General features: G+C 38.5%; 1 protein-coding gene across 2 annotated transcripts in view; it reads left to right on the forward strand.

Annotated features, from left to right (window-relative positions):
- The first annotated feature begins 305 nt into the window (after nt 1–305).
- Nucleotides 306–17,349, forward strand: part of LOC108703061 (partitioning defective 3 homolog B) — a 407,382-nt gene continuing 390,338 nt past the window's right edge. The window contains exon 1 of one of the 2 annotated variants that reach the window (XM_041579184.1): nt 306–1,675. In XM_041579184.1, coding sequence (XP_041435118.1) covers nt 1,556–1,675 — 120 coding nt within the window. In that variant the 5' untranslated portion in view covers nt 306–1,555. The remainder of the gene's footprint in view (nt 1,676–17,349) is intronic. The other variant, XM_018239010.2, reaches the window with a different exon arrangement.

Here is a 17,349-nt window from a genome sequence, read left to right on the forward strand (position 1 = left end):
CCAATGTGTTTTTCTTTTGTTTTTTTTTTAATGCCCTGGCCACCAATTTATTATTTTAACACTCTGTAGGCTCATGCCACCAATATTTTTTTTAAAAAATATTCTTTGGGGCCCCAATTTTTTTTAACTTGTAAAGGGGGCGCTGGTGCTTTTTTTAAAAAAATATTATTTGGGGCCCCAATTTTTTTTTAACTTGTAAAGGGGGCCCGGGCACCAATTTATTTATTTTTTTAACTTATAGGGGGGCCCGGGACACCAATGGTTGTTTATAACTTGTGTGTGTTGGGGGGGTTACCTTTTTTAGCGCTGAGCTCTGTGTGGTCTTTTAACTGTTGTGGAGTGGGCGGGATCTAGGGTGGGGCTTGTGGGCCAGGGCTCAGGGCCCCCAAACATTTTGTTGTACAGCCCGTGATTTCTAATGGAGGTCCTGGACTAGAATTAGGCAATGCCAGGTGTATAGGGAATGGTATAAGCACCACCCATATATAATGCTCGTTTTTTTTACAAAGGTAACAACATATTGAAACTGTGAAACCACATTCACTTCCTTTCTAAAGCCATGATGTAAAGTCGCCATGATTCATTCATAATCTTCCTATGTTTAACTTGCTGGCTTCTCAACTCCGCCATTGAAACAAGTCACGCTTTATATATATCCCCACATTCCTCTTCGATGTTACGTCGGTGGTTTTAGTCATTTCCCACATTGCCATTCTCTATTCCTCGCAGCCATTCGTTCTCTACGAGTTTTGTCGTCAGTTTGTATTTTCCCTCCACACACAGCTGTCAGCCTTGTCTGTATCTCTTGTATCGGCTCCATTAGCACAGCTCTGTGAGGGAGGGGCCCACGTTCCCATACAGGCATTGTATCGGCTGCACCCTCCTCTCCCCGCACTTATTACACATGAGTCTATCCCTCCTCCCTATAGTGACACACAAACTTCTGCTGCTCCTTCCCTACTGCAATGCCTGCCTGGGAATCCCGACCCTGAGTCACACGTCTAACCGGGACCTTATAAAAGCTTCTTAACCCCTGCACCGTCGCAGCAGTCCCATTCAGCCCCGGAAATAGTTAAACAGAGCAGGACAATCCAGCCCATCCTGAGAGACCTGCCTGTGGCTTCCTCATTCCACCTCTCCCCTCCCTTTAGTCACACTCCCCTTCCTACTGCTCTCTTGGGAAACTACCTGGATAATAAAAAGAAAAGCTTCATTTCTTTTTTAGATTTTTTTCTTTTCCAGTTGTTTACAAAAACTTTTCATAAACTTTGTAAGAATTTGGGACCCAGGTGGCCATCCACCTGCATTCGGTGCCTTCTTAATTAAGGACTGAAGCTAATTAATGAAACAGTTGCACTTGCTTTCCTTCATGGAGTAAAAACATAATCATGGAGCATGCTGAGCGTAAACTATAACCATTGCACCTGTTGCTCCCAGGAAACAACAGCAGCAGCAGAACAGACTGACACTTTGTGTGCAGGGATTTGGCAGCCTCCCTCTCTTTTATTCTTAACCCTTTGACGTTTCATTTTTTTGCAAATCAGAAAGGAATAAAATGAAAGTAACCGTTTGCTTTGGGAAGACTGGAATTGTGGTTCCTTGTAAAGATGGAAAGATGAGCGTGAGAGACCTAATTCAGCAGGCTGCCCAGAGATTCATCAAAGCCAAAGAAAAAGTAAGATCCCATCACGATGCATGACACTTGTGATTTGCCTTATTGTGTAGTGCATTTACACTTAATGTGTCACCTTGCAGGGGTTTTGTTTCCAGTTTGTAAATATTTTATTGATGCGATAGAATGATTGAGACTTGGGGGAAATTTACTAAAGGGTGAAGTGGTTGACGCTGGAGAAAATTACTAATGGTAGCTGGCGTAATTTTGCCAAGGAGATAGGCAAATTTTCGGTCTAGCGAAAGAGCGTAACTACGCAAATTCACAAAGTTTTTGATTTAACTGACCGTTACCTCTATCGCCAGACTTGCCTTTGCCACCTCAGACCAGGCGAAGTGCAATAGAGTAGATAGGAGTTCCTCAAAAAAAAGTTGCAAATTTTTCCCAAAAAACGCTGGCGTTTTTTCCTATTTAAAGGGTGATAGACTGAATAAGATTTAAAAAATTTTTTGGGGTACCCTCCTTCCCCCTACATTTGCTAACATATGGCACCTAAACTATACTGTGGGCACATGTGTAGGGCATTATAACAACTTTATATAATTTTATTAAGGTTCCCTGGCCTTGTGTATTGTAATGTATTTGCTGCAGCCTATACGGCCATTGTACTTTAACTGCATTAGCCAATGCTAGTGTAACTTTGAACTGCTGAGCATAATTTCACCAGTGTTCGGTACACTGTGCGCAACTTCGGATCTTCGTGAATTAGCGTTGTCCAGGTGAATTTACGCCTGGCGAAGTGTTGCACTGTGCACAAAGCCAGCACTGGCGAATTTTTCGCCGGTTAGTGAATTTGCCCCTTGGAAGGGAGAGTGAGCAGGATAATGAGTATATTCTGAAAGAATTTCAAAAGAAAAATGTTCCAGCCGGCACTCAGGATAAGTATAAAGAGGTATCTTTATTGTGGCCTGAATGCAACTAGGCATTTTAAATATGAAACAAGTGCACTCCAAACCCCGCACATACTATAAACAGTATAAGTGAAAGCTCTCGTTGTTTATCACTCCTACTGTGGAATACGTGTGTGTCCACATATTGCTGGACTTTTTTTTTTTTACAGTACATCTTAAGTACATTTGAAGAAAGCATGTTCTTAGCAACTGTCACTTTGTCTTCATTTTAAGTTTCCTGTAGTTTTTGAATTGTTTGTCTTTATCTTCTGCCACTTCCCATCTTTCATATGGGGGTCACAGACTGCAGCAGCCAAAGAAAAAGAAATTGCAATAATACAATTTTGTTACTATTGCTTTTTATTACTTATCTTTATGTTAAAGCACTCTGTCATTAATATTTCTGTTACTCATTTAATGCCTGGTGGCTATGGTAACCTGGACCCTAGCAACAGGATAGCTGCTGAAGAGCATTGCTGAACAAAAAGTTAATTATTTATATGTTTACATCATACAAAAATGTCATCTATAGGTGAACTTGTCCTTTAATTGATTGTACAAATGAATTCCTAAAATATCCATAGCATTCATGGTATAAAGAACATCACAACATTTACTGGTGAGCTTAATGTAATAACAATGCCAGAAGAATTCACAAAACAGATATACATTTTAATAGGACTCATAGGAAAAAATCTGCTAAATCTGATTTGTTACAATGGGTTACTACCTTGGTTAAAAGTTCATCTGTTTTGCTACCCGCCCCCCCAAGGCACCTGTGACAATGTTATTGTTAGCATGTCCTGTCTGTGCTTCTCTGTCGTTGGACATTTAGTAAATTAGGACAGTGTAGTAAATTCCTTCCAAGCAGGAACATTTCATTTGTCACACAAGCAATTGTTAAATACGTGGATTTATAGTCCCTTGATACTACATGTGAATGATATATAGTTGGGCATTTTGTTTTTATTTATAGGAGTCCTTACCTCTGAAAATGGTTAAGGTGCTTATCCTATTATCAACTTTAATTTCATCCTTGCTGCTTGTCAATTTTTCAGTATGGGTATGGTATCCGTTGTCCATAAGGAGCTGAATTACGGAAAGTTCATCTCCGATATCTAAATAGTCCAAATTTTTTAAAATGATTTCCTTTTTGTCTGTAAGAAGAAAACAGATTGGTATACATGATCCAAACTAAGATATAAGTAATCCTTATTGGAAACAAAAGCAGCTTATTGAGTTTATTTAATGTTTACATGATTTTCTAGTAGACTTAAGGTATCCAAATTACTAAAAGATCCGTTATCCGGAACACCCCAGGTCCTGATCATTTTAGATAACAGGTTCCAAACCTGTACATGATACAGTATGTCATATTGCAGATGGCACATTGATTCCAAACAGTTAAGCTTATGACATCTATCGAGTAACATTGAAAAGAGGAGTAACGTAAAATTGCTAATTTTGCTGAATCAGTTAAAAATTGGAATACTAGATGAAAAAGGCTTTTTCTGTTTTTTTTTACCACACTAAATTGTAAATTCTCATTTGGCTGTGCTCTATACCTTATCTTCCAGTTATCGCACTTTGCCTTTGAGTAAAGGTCCTATCTACACTTTAGGTTCAGTTCCAGTTCTTGGCAATTACTGCCTTCATGTCTTGGCTTACTGGGTAGCTTTTCAGTATTTTTTAATTTGTAATTGAAGAAAGAAGTTATTGCGTAGTGATGGGCGAATTTGCGCCGTTTCGCTTCGCCGAAAAATTCGCGAATTTCGCGCGAAATTCGCGAAACGGCGACAGCGTCTCGTTTTTGACGCCGGCGCCCGTTTTTGACGCCGGCGCCCGTTTTTCCGACGCCGGCGCCCGTTTTTGACGCCGGCGTCCGTTTTTCGTAAAAAAAAATTTGACACCGGCGAATTTTTTCCGCGAATTTTCGCGGGAGTTTCGCGAATTTATTCGCTGGCGGCGAATCGCGCAAATTCGCTGCGAATTCGCGCCTGGCGAATAAATTCGCCCATCACTAGTTATTGGTTCACTCTTTAGCATAATATGGTTTATTCTCAAAAGTGCCATTTGCACCTTAGAAATCTTAGGGATTATTACTTGGGTTACAAGTAAAATGTGTGCCAAACATTGCAAATATGGTGGAACTTTATTATAATGTAAGGCAGTTTGAGAAGGTTCCTCCTTACCTCTTGTATTGGTTGTATTTTTGTATGTAATCTGTATGTTCAATGTACTCGCTCATTTATTGTGCATCACTTTGGAATAGTTTGGGGCTTGGAGTCACATCTCAGACTTCAGCAGAAACCATCTATGGATAATTTTTGAACTTAAATTGTTGTAAGAAATATTATTGAAAAGCCTTAACCCTGTTAAAATAAGGGTTGGGATTTTTGTACACTGTGGCATTCCCCAAGGCCAAGTTCTCAAAAGACTGGACACTGGAAAAAAACCTGGTGGGCCCTGGCCCAGACCCGCTCCTTGCATGCAAGCTGATCTCCCTACCAAGCCCTTGCCGCAGGCCACAAGCAGAAAAAAGTACACCTGATGGGCTGGCAGGGGGGCTTTGGGACAGGGCTTTGGGGCTGCAGAGGGGGGTTTGAGGAGCCCTGAGGCAGCAGCCCCGTGGACCCCTGATCCCCCAGGCCGACATTGCCCAGCACCACCTTAATTAATGTGAAGTAGCAAATTATTGCAGAGTTGGTCTAAAATTTTATCGCTATAAAAGAATGGTGTTCATGTAATTTCAAACTTGTTGTTCAAGGATATTCTACTGTAAATAACAAATTAATTCCAAATGCAGCTTAACAATGTTGTTAATTACTTCATCTGTAGAGGAAGATTGTTCCTGCAATGAACAAGGCTGTCTGTATGAACCAATCATGATGCAAATACAGTGAAACTTCAGTTTTACATTACCTGAAGTTTCCCTCATTTTATGCCATTTTTTTGTGGTCCCTCCTATATATAGTGTGTATAATATTTCCCTGATTTTACATTTTCACAGATTCCATGCCTTTGTTTTTTTTCTGGCCTCCTGAAAATGTTCTTCTGTATGGCAACTCTATCTATCTGTCTGTCTGTCTGTCTATCTGTGAATAGTGTGTAATTAATGTAGGGAATGTACTTTCTGGCATTTCTCTGTTTTATGATGTTATTTTATGATATATTATTCATGGGCTGCACATAGCTGACATTCCACACTGCAAAGTTAATCTAGGTTAATTACTATGAATAATTCTCATCTCCAGTTTATGCTCATTTGCAAGTGTAAAATTTGAGGAGATGAAAACTGAAACTCTGTGAACATAATATAACAATTAAAAATAATGTAATGACGTTCTTAAGCATGGCCTTGGTAGATTAAAAAATATTATGAAAATATTTCATATATTTCATAAAAAAAGTAAGTGTCCTTCTGGAAAGATATTAACAATATTTCTTATACTAAAAGACTGACAGGGACAATTAATTTTGTAAACCAGAATGCTTAACCTTTAGGGCTAAACTTCACTAGTGCTTTTGGAGAATGGTGTTGAATTGATAAAATGCATCCGACAAGTCGAATGGTGTTGCATGGGTCAAAATATAATGAGATTGATGGAAAAATCTGATGCATTAACTACACGTAAAATTTCCTATCCGACACAACATGACGGGTGTGAACACTCCATGCTGCGTCTTCATCCGACAAAGCATGTAAATGCATGAAGAAAGACTCCCTCCAACTTTACATTATAGCCCGGAGCATCCTTGTTGCATGCATGATCAGAAAAAAGGCAGCTGTTAGAATTGATACAATAGTTGCTAATATTCCACAGATACTGTTGATAAATGTATCCACTAAATGCAGCAAATTGTAACAGTTGAGAATGGTCCTGGATCATGGAGCTGCCAGACTGAAACACCAGACATAGGAACATTAAACTTTAATCTTAAACATTGGAAAATGGTAAAAAATAAAAGATGGAAAGCAACTGTCTTTGTTTCTGGTGAACAATCTGAAAACAACCCAATTGAAAAAAGTGTTTTTAAGGTGAACAACCCCCTTTTGGGGGTCCCAACTGCCCTGTATATCACCAAGATATAGATCTATAGTTTTCTTATGCTTAGATTTACGTAACACTGTTATATTGGAGAGGTCACATAGAGTAGAAAAGAGTGAGAATGTTAAATAAGGTCAGTGAACATAAACACTGACAAGCCGGATTATACTCAAAATAAATGAAAAAACAATGTTTTCTTTTTGGAATGTCATTTATTTAAATTATTTTCACATCATGACTCCTATTTTTAAAATAATTCCTAAAAATTATATTACATCAGCTATATTAATCATGCTGTATTTTTTCTTTCGATTAAGATGTTCAGATCGTCCACTGCAGAGCTAGATGATTTTATTCAATCAGCAATGTAGGAAGTATACCAAACTGGACACATCTTATTATTTGGACCCTGGGCCAGCTATTGAAAACCTGTATAGGCCTGTTAGGTGACTACTGCCTTGGGCTATGGAAGCAGTCTTATACAATGTAGGTTCCTTTCAGCCCAGTTGGGATCTGAGTAAGTCTAGACCAAATATTGTTTGGGCCCAGTCCACCATAGGCAGCAGTATATTAAATGTAGTTTTGTTAATGTATTCTTTCAGGTAAATCATATATGATAGTCAGCATCTAGAATCTGTATGAGCTATTATACATTGTTTTCCGTTATCATTAATCTATACCTGTAAATTATGTGAACAGATTTAAAAAATAAATTCAGCCAGGAAAAGATTAGAGGCTTTTTTTTCGCTACCATTATTTTCAAATCGTATACCAGCAATGATGACTTTAATTTGTTGATACATTTCAGCAGCATCATAGTAATGTCAGCAACCAATACATCAATTGTAACGGCTACCTTTATTAACGTTCACATCCTTAGTAGTTAGAAAAGTATCAACTAATGTATCAAATGTATCAGTTTAGAGCGACATCAACTTTTTTAAAGACCTACTTCTGTGAGAAGGTAAATAATCAAACTTTTCAGGTAAGTCTTAGAATAACAGCAAAAAAATAACATATTTAAAGAAATGTTAAAATTTTAATATGTCTAGTGTACTATTTAAAAAAAAAACAGTAGAACTGAAAAGTTTTTTTGAAAGGGCATCGTCCCCTTTAAATTTGCCATTTGATGTGAATGAAAAGATTCAGTGTTTCATGAGCTCTTACTGCACGTGTGTAAGATGTCAACCCCATAAGTAAACAAAAGTTTGTTTCTTCAACGATGACAGCTAAAATACAAACAACATAGCAGAAATACTACACTGTACCCATCCACTAACTAAACAAAACAATGATAAAAATAGTCACACTCGTGTATGTATATAGAGAATAATGCTGCCATTTTGTAAAATGGAAGCATATTAGAAGTCACAAAGGTGTTCCATGTACATAGTGTAAAAAGCAGGGACCACAACAGTGTCTCAGATGCCCTTGATCATAGTTTTGACCAGGTAGGAAACAAAGCTAAGACTGAGGCAGGGCTGATGCCCACAGACTGAAAAAAGCTTTACCATAGTACAAGGCAATAATTAAGCAGGTAAGTACAATAAATAAACTAACAAGGCAAATGCAGATATAAAAAAAATCATTCAGATACACCAACAGCCTGTCCTGCCAGGTGAATACACAAACAGGCAATGGCAGTGGGTCAGACTGAGGTATTTTAAGGCAAGTATTAAGGAGGGCTTTACCAAAGATCTGTTGATATAGGCACCTGAGGACCCATACCCTGCAGCTGTAGTTGGGGTGTTTATCAGGTTCCTATGTGCAGCTCTGCCTCATCTTGCCACCTTTTCCTGATCCTGCAGTCATGCTGCCAGCCTCATCGCCTGAGGCCTTTCTGACCTTGATGTTTGTGGATGTTTATGGCATCCCTCTCATACTTTGGATGGTCCAGCTGCTGCTTTGGGGTTGTCATTCAGTTGGTGAGAAGGTAGTCCTCCTCCTGAAGTTGCTTCTACTGGTGGCCTTCCTGGATGCTCCTTCTGCTGTTGTTGATCCACGTTGTTATGCTACGGTTGTAGTATTTCTTTTAATGATGATGATGATCCTGCTGGGTTTACTGCTGTACTTCCTGATCCCTTTGGTCCTTCTGCTCTGGCAGCCCAGCTCCTCTAGCACCTGAACCTGGTGGCCTGGACCTAAGGGCTTGTGCAAGTGGTTTTCCTTGTACTCCCCTGCGTTCCGTCTCTATGAGCCCAAAATACAGTTCAAGCTGCTGATTAAAGCACTGCAGCTGAACCCAGTTAGCAGAGCCAGAGCCATCAAGGAACACAGACCGCATAGCTAGATTGTTTCAGTGTCAAGATCCAGTGCATGTAGAATTGTTCAACAGAACAGAGAAAATGGAAACCCAGAGTAAAAGGGCATGGATTCATGACCAATAGCAATCTGGATATTAAACATAACGATATGAGGCTGCAGACGGAATGCTTTTATTCAGGTCATAGATAAATTGTTTTTCAACCTTTAAAACAACAAAATCCTATTGTGTATAGCCAGCTTTAGTCTACATGATGACTGACACTCACAGCGCAGTGACAGGTAGACCTCCACACAAATGTTGCTGCACTGTATTGATACATTCGGAACATTCAGAAGCTTAGAAATACATCTGTAACAAATTCCATCCGTATGTTTTGCAACAATAAGGTTGCAAAGGTCTTGAGAGAGCTCTTTGCTTTTACCCATCATGAGATGCTTCTTGTGCGATACCTTGATAATGAGAAACCTTTTTATAGGCCATTAATTAGGGCTAAACCAGCTGATATTAATTTGCAGGGCAGGACTGCTTTCGAAATACACATACATTTAAACAGGTTTCTTGGCTTTCCATGCCCTTTTGCACCTCCTTTTCGTCATGTGTTCCTGTTTCATTTATTCACACTTTATTACACATAATTTAATTTATGGATTAGTTTGTTTTGGGTTCTTTGTATGTGTGGATTACCTGGATTGTTACCGACACTTAGGATTCCAAAGTAATTATCTTAAAACATGCAGTGTTATAGTACTTTACTTCAGCATCTTCTTTTATTTTTTGAAGGTAAACTTCCTCTTTATAGCTTATACATTAATATGTTTCAGGAACTACATCTATCACCTGACAAGAGCCTGTGTAGCTCAAACCATGTTATTTCAGAATCTTTTATGCTAAGTTTTGTTAAAGTAAACTTTCTCTTTAGAACCCTAGAAAACAATTCATATGCTAGTTCAAATAAATAATTTGCAAGAGACCAATAATGTTCTATTAATAAAGCACCATAGAGAGTCAAATGGGCTTCTGACAGAGGGTAATGTTGATAGGCTTACAAGTCTTGTGCACATGCCTGTTAGTCCAGAAGAGCTTTGGAGAAGCCGCACACCACAAAGACCCAAAAATTCTTATCCTGGTGCCCAGCGATCGAGGAATCGGCCACCTCACAACAAGGGTAAGAAGAATTTCACTCCCACACAGGAGTTGCGATAGCAGGGCAAGCCCTTGCAATTTTATTATGCGATTGTGCAACGTTTTGGGGACACGCCCCTTTGTCAAGCATTACAAAGGGGCGTGTCCCCAAAACATTGCACAATCGCATAATAAAATTGCAAGGCCTTGCCCTGCTACAGTACCTCAACTCCTGTGTGCCAGTGAAATTCTTCTTACACATGCCTGTTAGTACAGGTTTTCTTGTATGTCAGGGTCACTGTTTTCATGCATTTCAGTTGGAGTAACTTAGTAGCACACAAGGGCACAATGTGCAAGGTTGCTCTGGAATTCTTGCATGCACATTGCACCACACTAAAGTGGTAACTTTTGTTGCAAATATAGCACCTTTGTAACTTATATGGACATTTGTACCCTCTTTTGTGCCAGTGCTGTGCTTAGCATTCATAAATGATCCCTACCATTTTGTTTGGATAGTTTAACCTAGTGTTCAATATCAGTGGAAGAAGCTTTCAATCCTATTGCAATCATTTTATTGCATTTTACCTGGGCTGCCCTGTCTCTGAGATGTAGATCATGCATGTATTATTCATTACACCTGATTTGGAGGACATAGCTTTATGATGTAAATAGAAGACGAAAGAAAGTGAATTTTTTGACCTTAGTCGACTTCAGATTAGTCTACTTCAGATTATTCATATTTTAGAGCCAATCTTCTCACCAGTGCCCTGAAAAATCTTTTAAATTCGAACAGTGAAGGCATCATCATGGTTAAATCATCTTCTATATTTACCTCTGGCACTGGAATATTCAATCACTTGGTGTTCATTGCAGGTATATATTCCTAGAATAGAAATCATTATTTTATTTGTACATAACATATTGCAAAAATTATTTACAATTTTTTTTTTTTAAATACAGCATTTTATTTATTGGTAATCCTTTACAATTCTGTGTGCTTAATTCTTGTCAGCTAACATTCAGCCTAAACTGGTAGTGTGTCTCTTTTACCAAAAAAACTTGTCATCACTATAAATGATTGATATTTTAATAATGTGCCCCAACAAGAACAAACAATGGTGAAGCAAAGGCCACATCTCAATGTCTTATGCTTATGCAATATAATTTTCATCTTGACAATTGCTGGCATAGTTGAAGTCCAATCTAAGAGCATGTCTTAGCAAATCAGTCATTAAAATGCATAGGATAGATGTGGAATTATTGAAGATCAAGAGAATGGTTCAAATTCAGGTAATAGAATGGTGTGAGTATGCCAGATAGAATGGAAACAATATGTGGAGTTGATGAGCAAGTATGCATATTGGATAGAATTGATTAAATAGAATGGCTAGTATGTATGAAGAATGTGAGATAATGAATGTGAGACGATGGGGCACATTTACTTAGCTTGAGTGAAGGAATAGAAGAAAAAATACTTCGAATTTAGAATGGTTTTTTTTGCTACTTCGACCATCGAATTGGCTACTTCGACCTTCAACTTCGAATCGAATGATTCAAACTAAAAATCGTTTGACCATTCGATAGTCGAAGTACTGTCTCTTTAAAAAAAACTTTGACCCCCTACTTCGCCAAGTAAAACCTACCAAACATCAATGTTAGCCTATGGGGAAGGTCTCCATAGGCTTTCTAACAAATTTCTAGTCGAAGGAAAATCGTTCGATCGATGGATTAAAATCCTTCGACTAGTTCGTTTCTAAGGATTTAATCGTTCCTACAATCGTTCGAACAAACGAATAGCGGTAAATCCTTCGACTTCAATATTCGAAGTCGAAGGATTTTACTTCGACAGCCGAATATCGAGGGTTAATTAACCCTCGATATTCGACCCTAAGTAAATGTGCCCCCAAGTGTGATAGAATGGAAGTGATGTCCTGGATAAAAATCTTTATTGTAATAATGCTAGCAATGAAACACTTCTTAAGCCATAATTTGTAAGGGAGCTGGACAGCAGTGTTTTAATACGTAAGACATGGAACAAATGAAAAAAAACAAACAAATGTAATAGCCTAAAGCAGGCTTATTCACATATGCAATAGCTGATACTAATTCCTTTTTATCTGTATGGTGCTCATTATCTAAATTAGAAGGCAGCTATGTAGGGTTGTATATGGCCATTCAATTTGTTCAATGGAATGAATTTTGTTCTAGCTAAGTTCCATATCAGTGAATCCCATATGAATTACTAACTGCTGCTAGACTAGGATTCTAATTTTTTAAATAAAAGTCTGCTCTTTTACAGCACATGCAAAATGTGAAAACACCAATGTTATTCCTCATTTTGTCTCTCTGAAAACATATAGCACAAGACATTTTTTTTTCTGCACCTGTTCGATTATATGTGCTATACCTCTGTTTGAGTAAGTACACCCAGAATTGAGCACCTCTACAATGATTATTTGCAACCAGATAGGGCAGTGCACAGGCTCAACCATTTTTACAGAGAGTATGTAGACCCTGCATAGCTTAAATCAACTGGTACTTTTCTAATACATAGGGTTGTATTGATTAATATTGGAGAAAAACATCACCATAATGTTGCCCATAGCAAACAAGCAGAAACTAGATATCAAGAGTCACCTACAAGTTAGAAAACAATATCAAAGATCTGATTGATTGTTAGGGCAACATCACAGGGGATATTTGTCTTCAATGTTAATATGCCTAATTGTGTAATATCCATGGAAGTCTACTGCCTCAGACATAAGGATTTTACTCATTACAGTAACAGATAATTAATCGCATGTGCATAAACTATACGAAAAGGTCAATGTGAATGATAATGTGTGCATCATCTGGTCTTTGTCTGCCCTCTTCATTACTCCGCCTCATAACGCGATTTACTATCTCCATGGAGACTTGCACACACTACTTGATCAGACTTCTGTCCTGTTAGTGCATGCACTGAAAGGTCCAGAGGCCATTTTAATGATATTATTGGAAGATGTGGCTACAGTCTGGTATCTGGTCAAGATTTTAGAAAAACAAATAGCATATAATTTAAGGATTCTTCAGCAAAAATAATATAGTTATTCAGGAGGGGACTGGGTGGCCTATTAATAAAAGACATCATGTTTGGAGAGGCTTCCTTTTCCTTCAGGCAATTCGGGTTGCCACCTTTCCTTAAGGGTAACTCGGGGCAGAGCCATGAGGTAACAGGGACGGACTGGTGACATGAAAGGGCGGGCCAATGATGTTCAAGGGGTGGTCCGATGATGTTGAAGCTATAATGTGGGGATTGACGATTGACTGATCATCGAGTCAGTCTTGGGGAATCCTGCCCAGTTTTCCTAATTTGGAAAACCAAGCTGGCAGTTTTGACCCGAACAGCCCCTCAAAAAACCGGGGTGTTGGGATTAAAAGTGGATAGGTGGCAACCATAAGTAGAATCCTGGGTAGATTCAATAGTTCTGAACATTGGCAAACACAAATATACTACTTTCCGTGCCATGCTCTGTGCAATTTATTTCCAAATTAAATAAAAGTTGACCTGATGCAGCACCCTGAGTAGTGTTGCTTCCAGTCCAGTTATAACACAAGCTGTCTGGTTGAAAACTGTGAGTCTGAGTACCGGTACTACTAGAGATGGGTGAAAAGAGTAACTCTGGATGCAGTGAAACTAGATTCACTGATAGTTATACTTGGAAGCAAAATTCCAAAACTTAAAAATCCCCCCTAAATGGTGGTTAATCACATCTTGGAAATTACCTATTTACGGTAAGTAAAATGGATCCCCAGAGTGCTTGGTCTGTTAACCCACACCTCTTATGTAATAGGCACTCTTTAATAAAGTGCAATTAAAGCTAAATAAAAATTAGACAGTGATATGCTGGTAGTACCTATTTATCTCTTTGATGCCTCCTCTGGTGCTAAAAAGTGAAGTGATTACTGTCATATTTCCTTACCAGTAACACACATTTACAATGTGGAAATGTGTTGCTTATTATTTTGTAGCAAATGGAAATAATTCTCATTGGGACAAACAATGTGGCTCCACTGTCACTGCTGCCTACTAAGTTTTAATTCCATCATGTCAAACTAATTTGTTCATGCTAACTTGTCATTTTTGAGATCTGTATTACAAGAGTCACCCATGACTTCCAGCAGCATCGGATCCTTTCCAAGTCTGTCTATATGCTGTAAGTGGAGGAAAACTGTCAGATAAATTTTAAGTGATTAATCTGTCACATTGCTGTAAAACAGAGATGGATCCTGCTTTCCTAGTTTCTTCTTCTGCAATACATGTGGACCGACATTGAGCTGCATAGTGCGTAATGTGCAGGCAAAGGATTACGATTTTAGAAACTGATTAAGGTCTCTGAACATTTTGCACATACAGTAAATATGATCACCCTGCACACATGTACGCTTGCACCGTTGCTCTCCAAGTTGGTAAAAATGCCCTTAAAGTCATACTACCATTTAAAATGTTCTAGCACTTAACCTTTTCTAATTAGCCTCTCTGAAGGTCTTTAAAACAGTGTTTCCATTGATTTACACTCAAATTAAAAAGTTTGGGAATCCCTCTCAGCCTGCATAATAATGTATTCCACTTTCAACAAAAAAGATAACAGTGGTATGTCTTTCATTTCCCAGGAAAATCTGAGTACTGGGGTGTTTTCTGAACAAAGATTTTTAGTGAAGCCATATTCTCTTATATGAGATTAAATCAAATGTGAAAAACTGGCTGTGCAAAAATGTGGGTACCCTTGTAATTTTGCTAATTTGAATGCATGTAACGTAACTGCTCATTATTGATAACCAGCAAAACCAAATTGGTTGGCTTAGGTTGTTAAGCCTTGAACTTCATAGGCAGTTGTGGACAAAAGGTATTTAAGGTGGCCAATTGCAAGTTGTGCTTCTGTTTGACTCTACTCTGAAGAGTGACAGCATGGGAGCCTCAAAGCAACTCTCAAAAGATCTGAAAACAAAGATTGTTCAGTATCATGGTTTAGGGGAAGGCTACAAAAAGCTATCTCAGAGGTTTAAACTGTCAGTTTCAACTTTAAGGAATGTAATCAGGAAATGGAAGGCCACAGGCAGTTGCTGTAAAACCCAGGTCTGGCAGGCCAAGAAAAATACAGGAGCGGCATATGCAGAGGATTGTGAGAATGGTTACAGACAACCCAAAGATCACCTCCAAAGAACTGTAAGAACATATTGCTGCAGATGGTGTATCTGTACATCATTTTACAATTCAGCCCAGTTTGCACAAAGAACATCTGTATGGCAGGGTGATGAGAGCCCTTTCTGCACTCACGCCACAAACAGAGTCGCTTGTTGTATGCAGAACCTAAGCACAGGCTAGAGTAGTCTAGTCTAGAGGCTGTTACATTTGCAAAAGGAGGCTCAACTAAGTATTGATGTAATATCTCTGTTGGGGTGCCCAAATTTATGCACCTGTCTAATTTTGTTATGATGCATATTGCATATTTTCTTTTAATCCAATAAACTTTGTCGCTACTGAAATATTACTGTTTCCATAAGGCATGTTATATATTAAAATAAAGTTGCTTCTTTGAAAGCTCAGCCAATGATAAACAAAACTCCAAAAATTAGGGGGGAGGGGTTCCCAAAATTTTTCATACGCCTGTATTTACTAGCATCATTCCTGTGCTGGAAGTGTATCAATTACACCCCAGCAAAAAAAAAAAAAAAAAAATATTTGTATAAAAATAATAGAAAAGCAGACAGCACTTCTGGAATAGGTTTTATTGGGGTTACTGCTGTAGAACCTTACGAGTTTCGGGAGTAAATCCCTTAACCTATGATTAAGGGATTTACTCCCGAAACGCGTAAGGTTCTACAGCAGTAACCCCAATAAAACCTATTCCAGAAGTGCCGTCTGCTTGTTTCGAGTCCATTGGATGTTTGCAGTGGGGACACTGTTTGACAGAGCACCTGGTTAGGAGTAGCGGTGAGCAGTAGCGGTCCCTTTCCTTTGTTTTCTATCTATAAAAATAATAGGAAGTGACATCTGATGTAAGAGAGTGAGAGTGGGGACATGTACTTCAAAAAACACATCCACTTTTGGACAGCTGTGCTTGAAAAATAAAGTACCGTACATATAGTGTTTGTTGGTTTTGGTGGACCAGTGGTTAGTATTACAGCTGTTCAGAACTTTTAGGGCTCTTACAGACGAGCGTTTTTAGCTGAACTCCCCTGCGTTTTGGTTTCATGCGTTCATTCGCAGGAGTGGACGCACTGAATTACATGCGTCTATGTGAGCGTAGCCACATTGAAAAGAATTCAGTACGTCTACTCCTGCGCTCCCCTGCGGCTGAGCGCATGAAACCGGAACGCAGGGGAGTGCAGCTAAAAACGCTCATCTGTAAGAGCCCTTAGTCTGTCCACTATCTGAGTTTGTATATTTCCATGTTTTTTGTGGGCTTATTGTTTGATAGGCTAATGTGCTCTTTATACATTATAATGTATATTATGCATTAGTGTGTCTGTGTAATAATGTGGCTGTAACTCAAACATTGGTAGAAGGTTTCAATGGTATAAGCCTTTGGAAGAAATGTAATGATGCTGATGAGAATGCTATGCATTTAGAAGTGGAAATGAGAAAAAATTCTGCACAAATGTAGAAGGTACATATATGTATTATTTTTTGATAAATATTCTTCCACCAAACAAATTAGTGCTTTATGTATCTTTTCTAGTTGAATTTACACTGCCTGCATTTTGAAAGGTGGCTTTGTGGAATAAAAATAATTACAGTGAAAATGCACTTCAAAGTTACAAGCTAAATTAAAACCTCAAAAATGTGTTAAAAGTGGGACTGACCCTAATACAGTAGGGCTGTTTCTTTCTGGAGCGAAACCTGTTGGATCTTGAACTTACAGACCAGCCACAGCTGCATTTTCTACAGCATTATAATATGGGGATAGGTGAATGATTAACAGGTGACAGGTTTGGTAAGGGATGTGGCCCAATACGTCACAATATGAATAAGTCATATGTCTTATAGAGAACATTAAGAATTGTGCAACAAACTGTATATGATAAGGGCTTATGTTCAATAAGGATTGGTAGTATACAGCAGCATAATGCAACACAAAAGCATAAAAGTACATTATATTTTTATTACTTAAACACTTTCATTTTTGGTCTTACTGTTCCTTTAATAGTCAAACTTGCAATTTAAAAAGCGGGATGAAGGCCACAGTGCCAACAGCAACTGTACTGAAGTGCATGGGGCAGCGTTGGATTCAAGTACCTTTAATGAGTGGCAAATATTTGTGCAAATGTGGCAAAAGTTATATGACCACAGCTGCTCATTACTAATAC

The sequence above is a fragment of the Xenopus laevis genome, chromosome 9_10S (assembly GCF_017654675.1).
Source record: "Xenopus laevis strain J_2021 chromosome 9_10S, Xenopus_laevis_v10.1, whole genome shotgun sequence".
NCBI lineage: Eukaryota > Metazoa > Chordata > Amphibia > Anura > Pipidae > Xenopus > Xenopus laevis.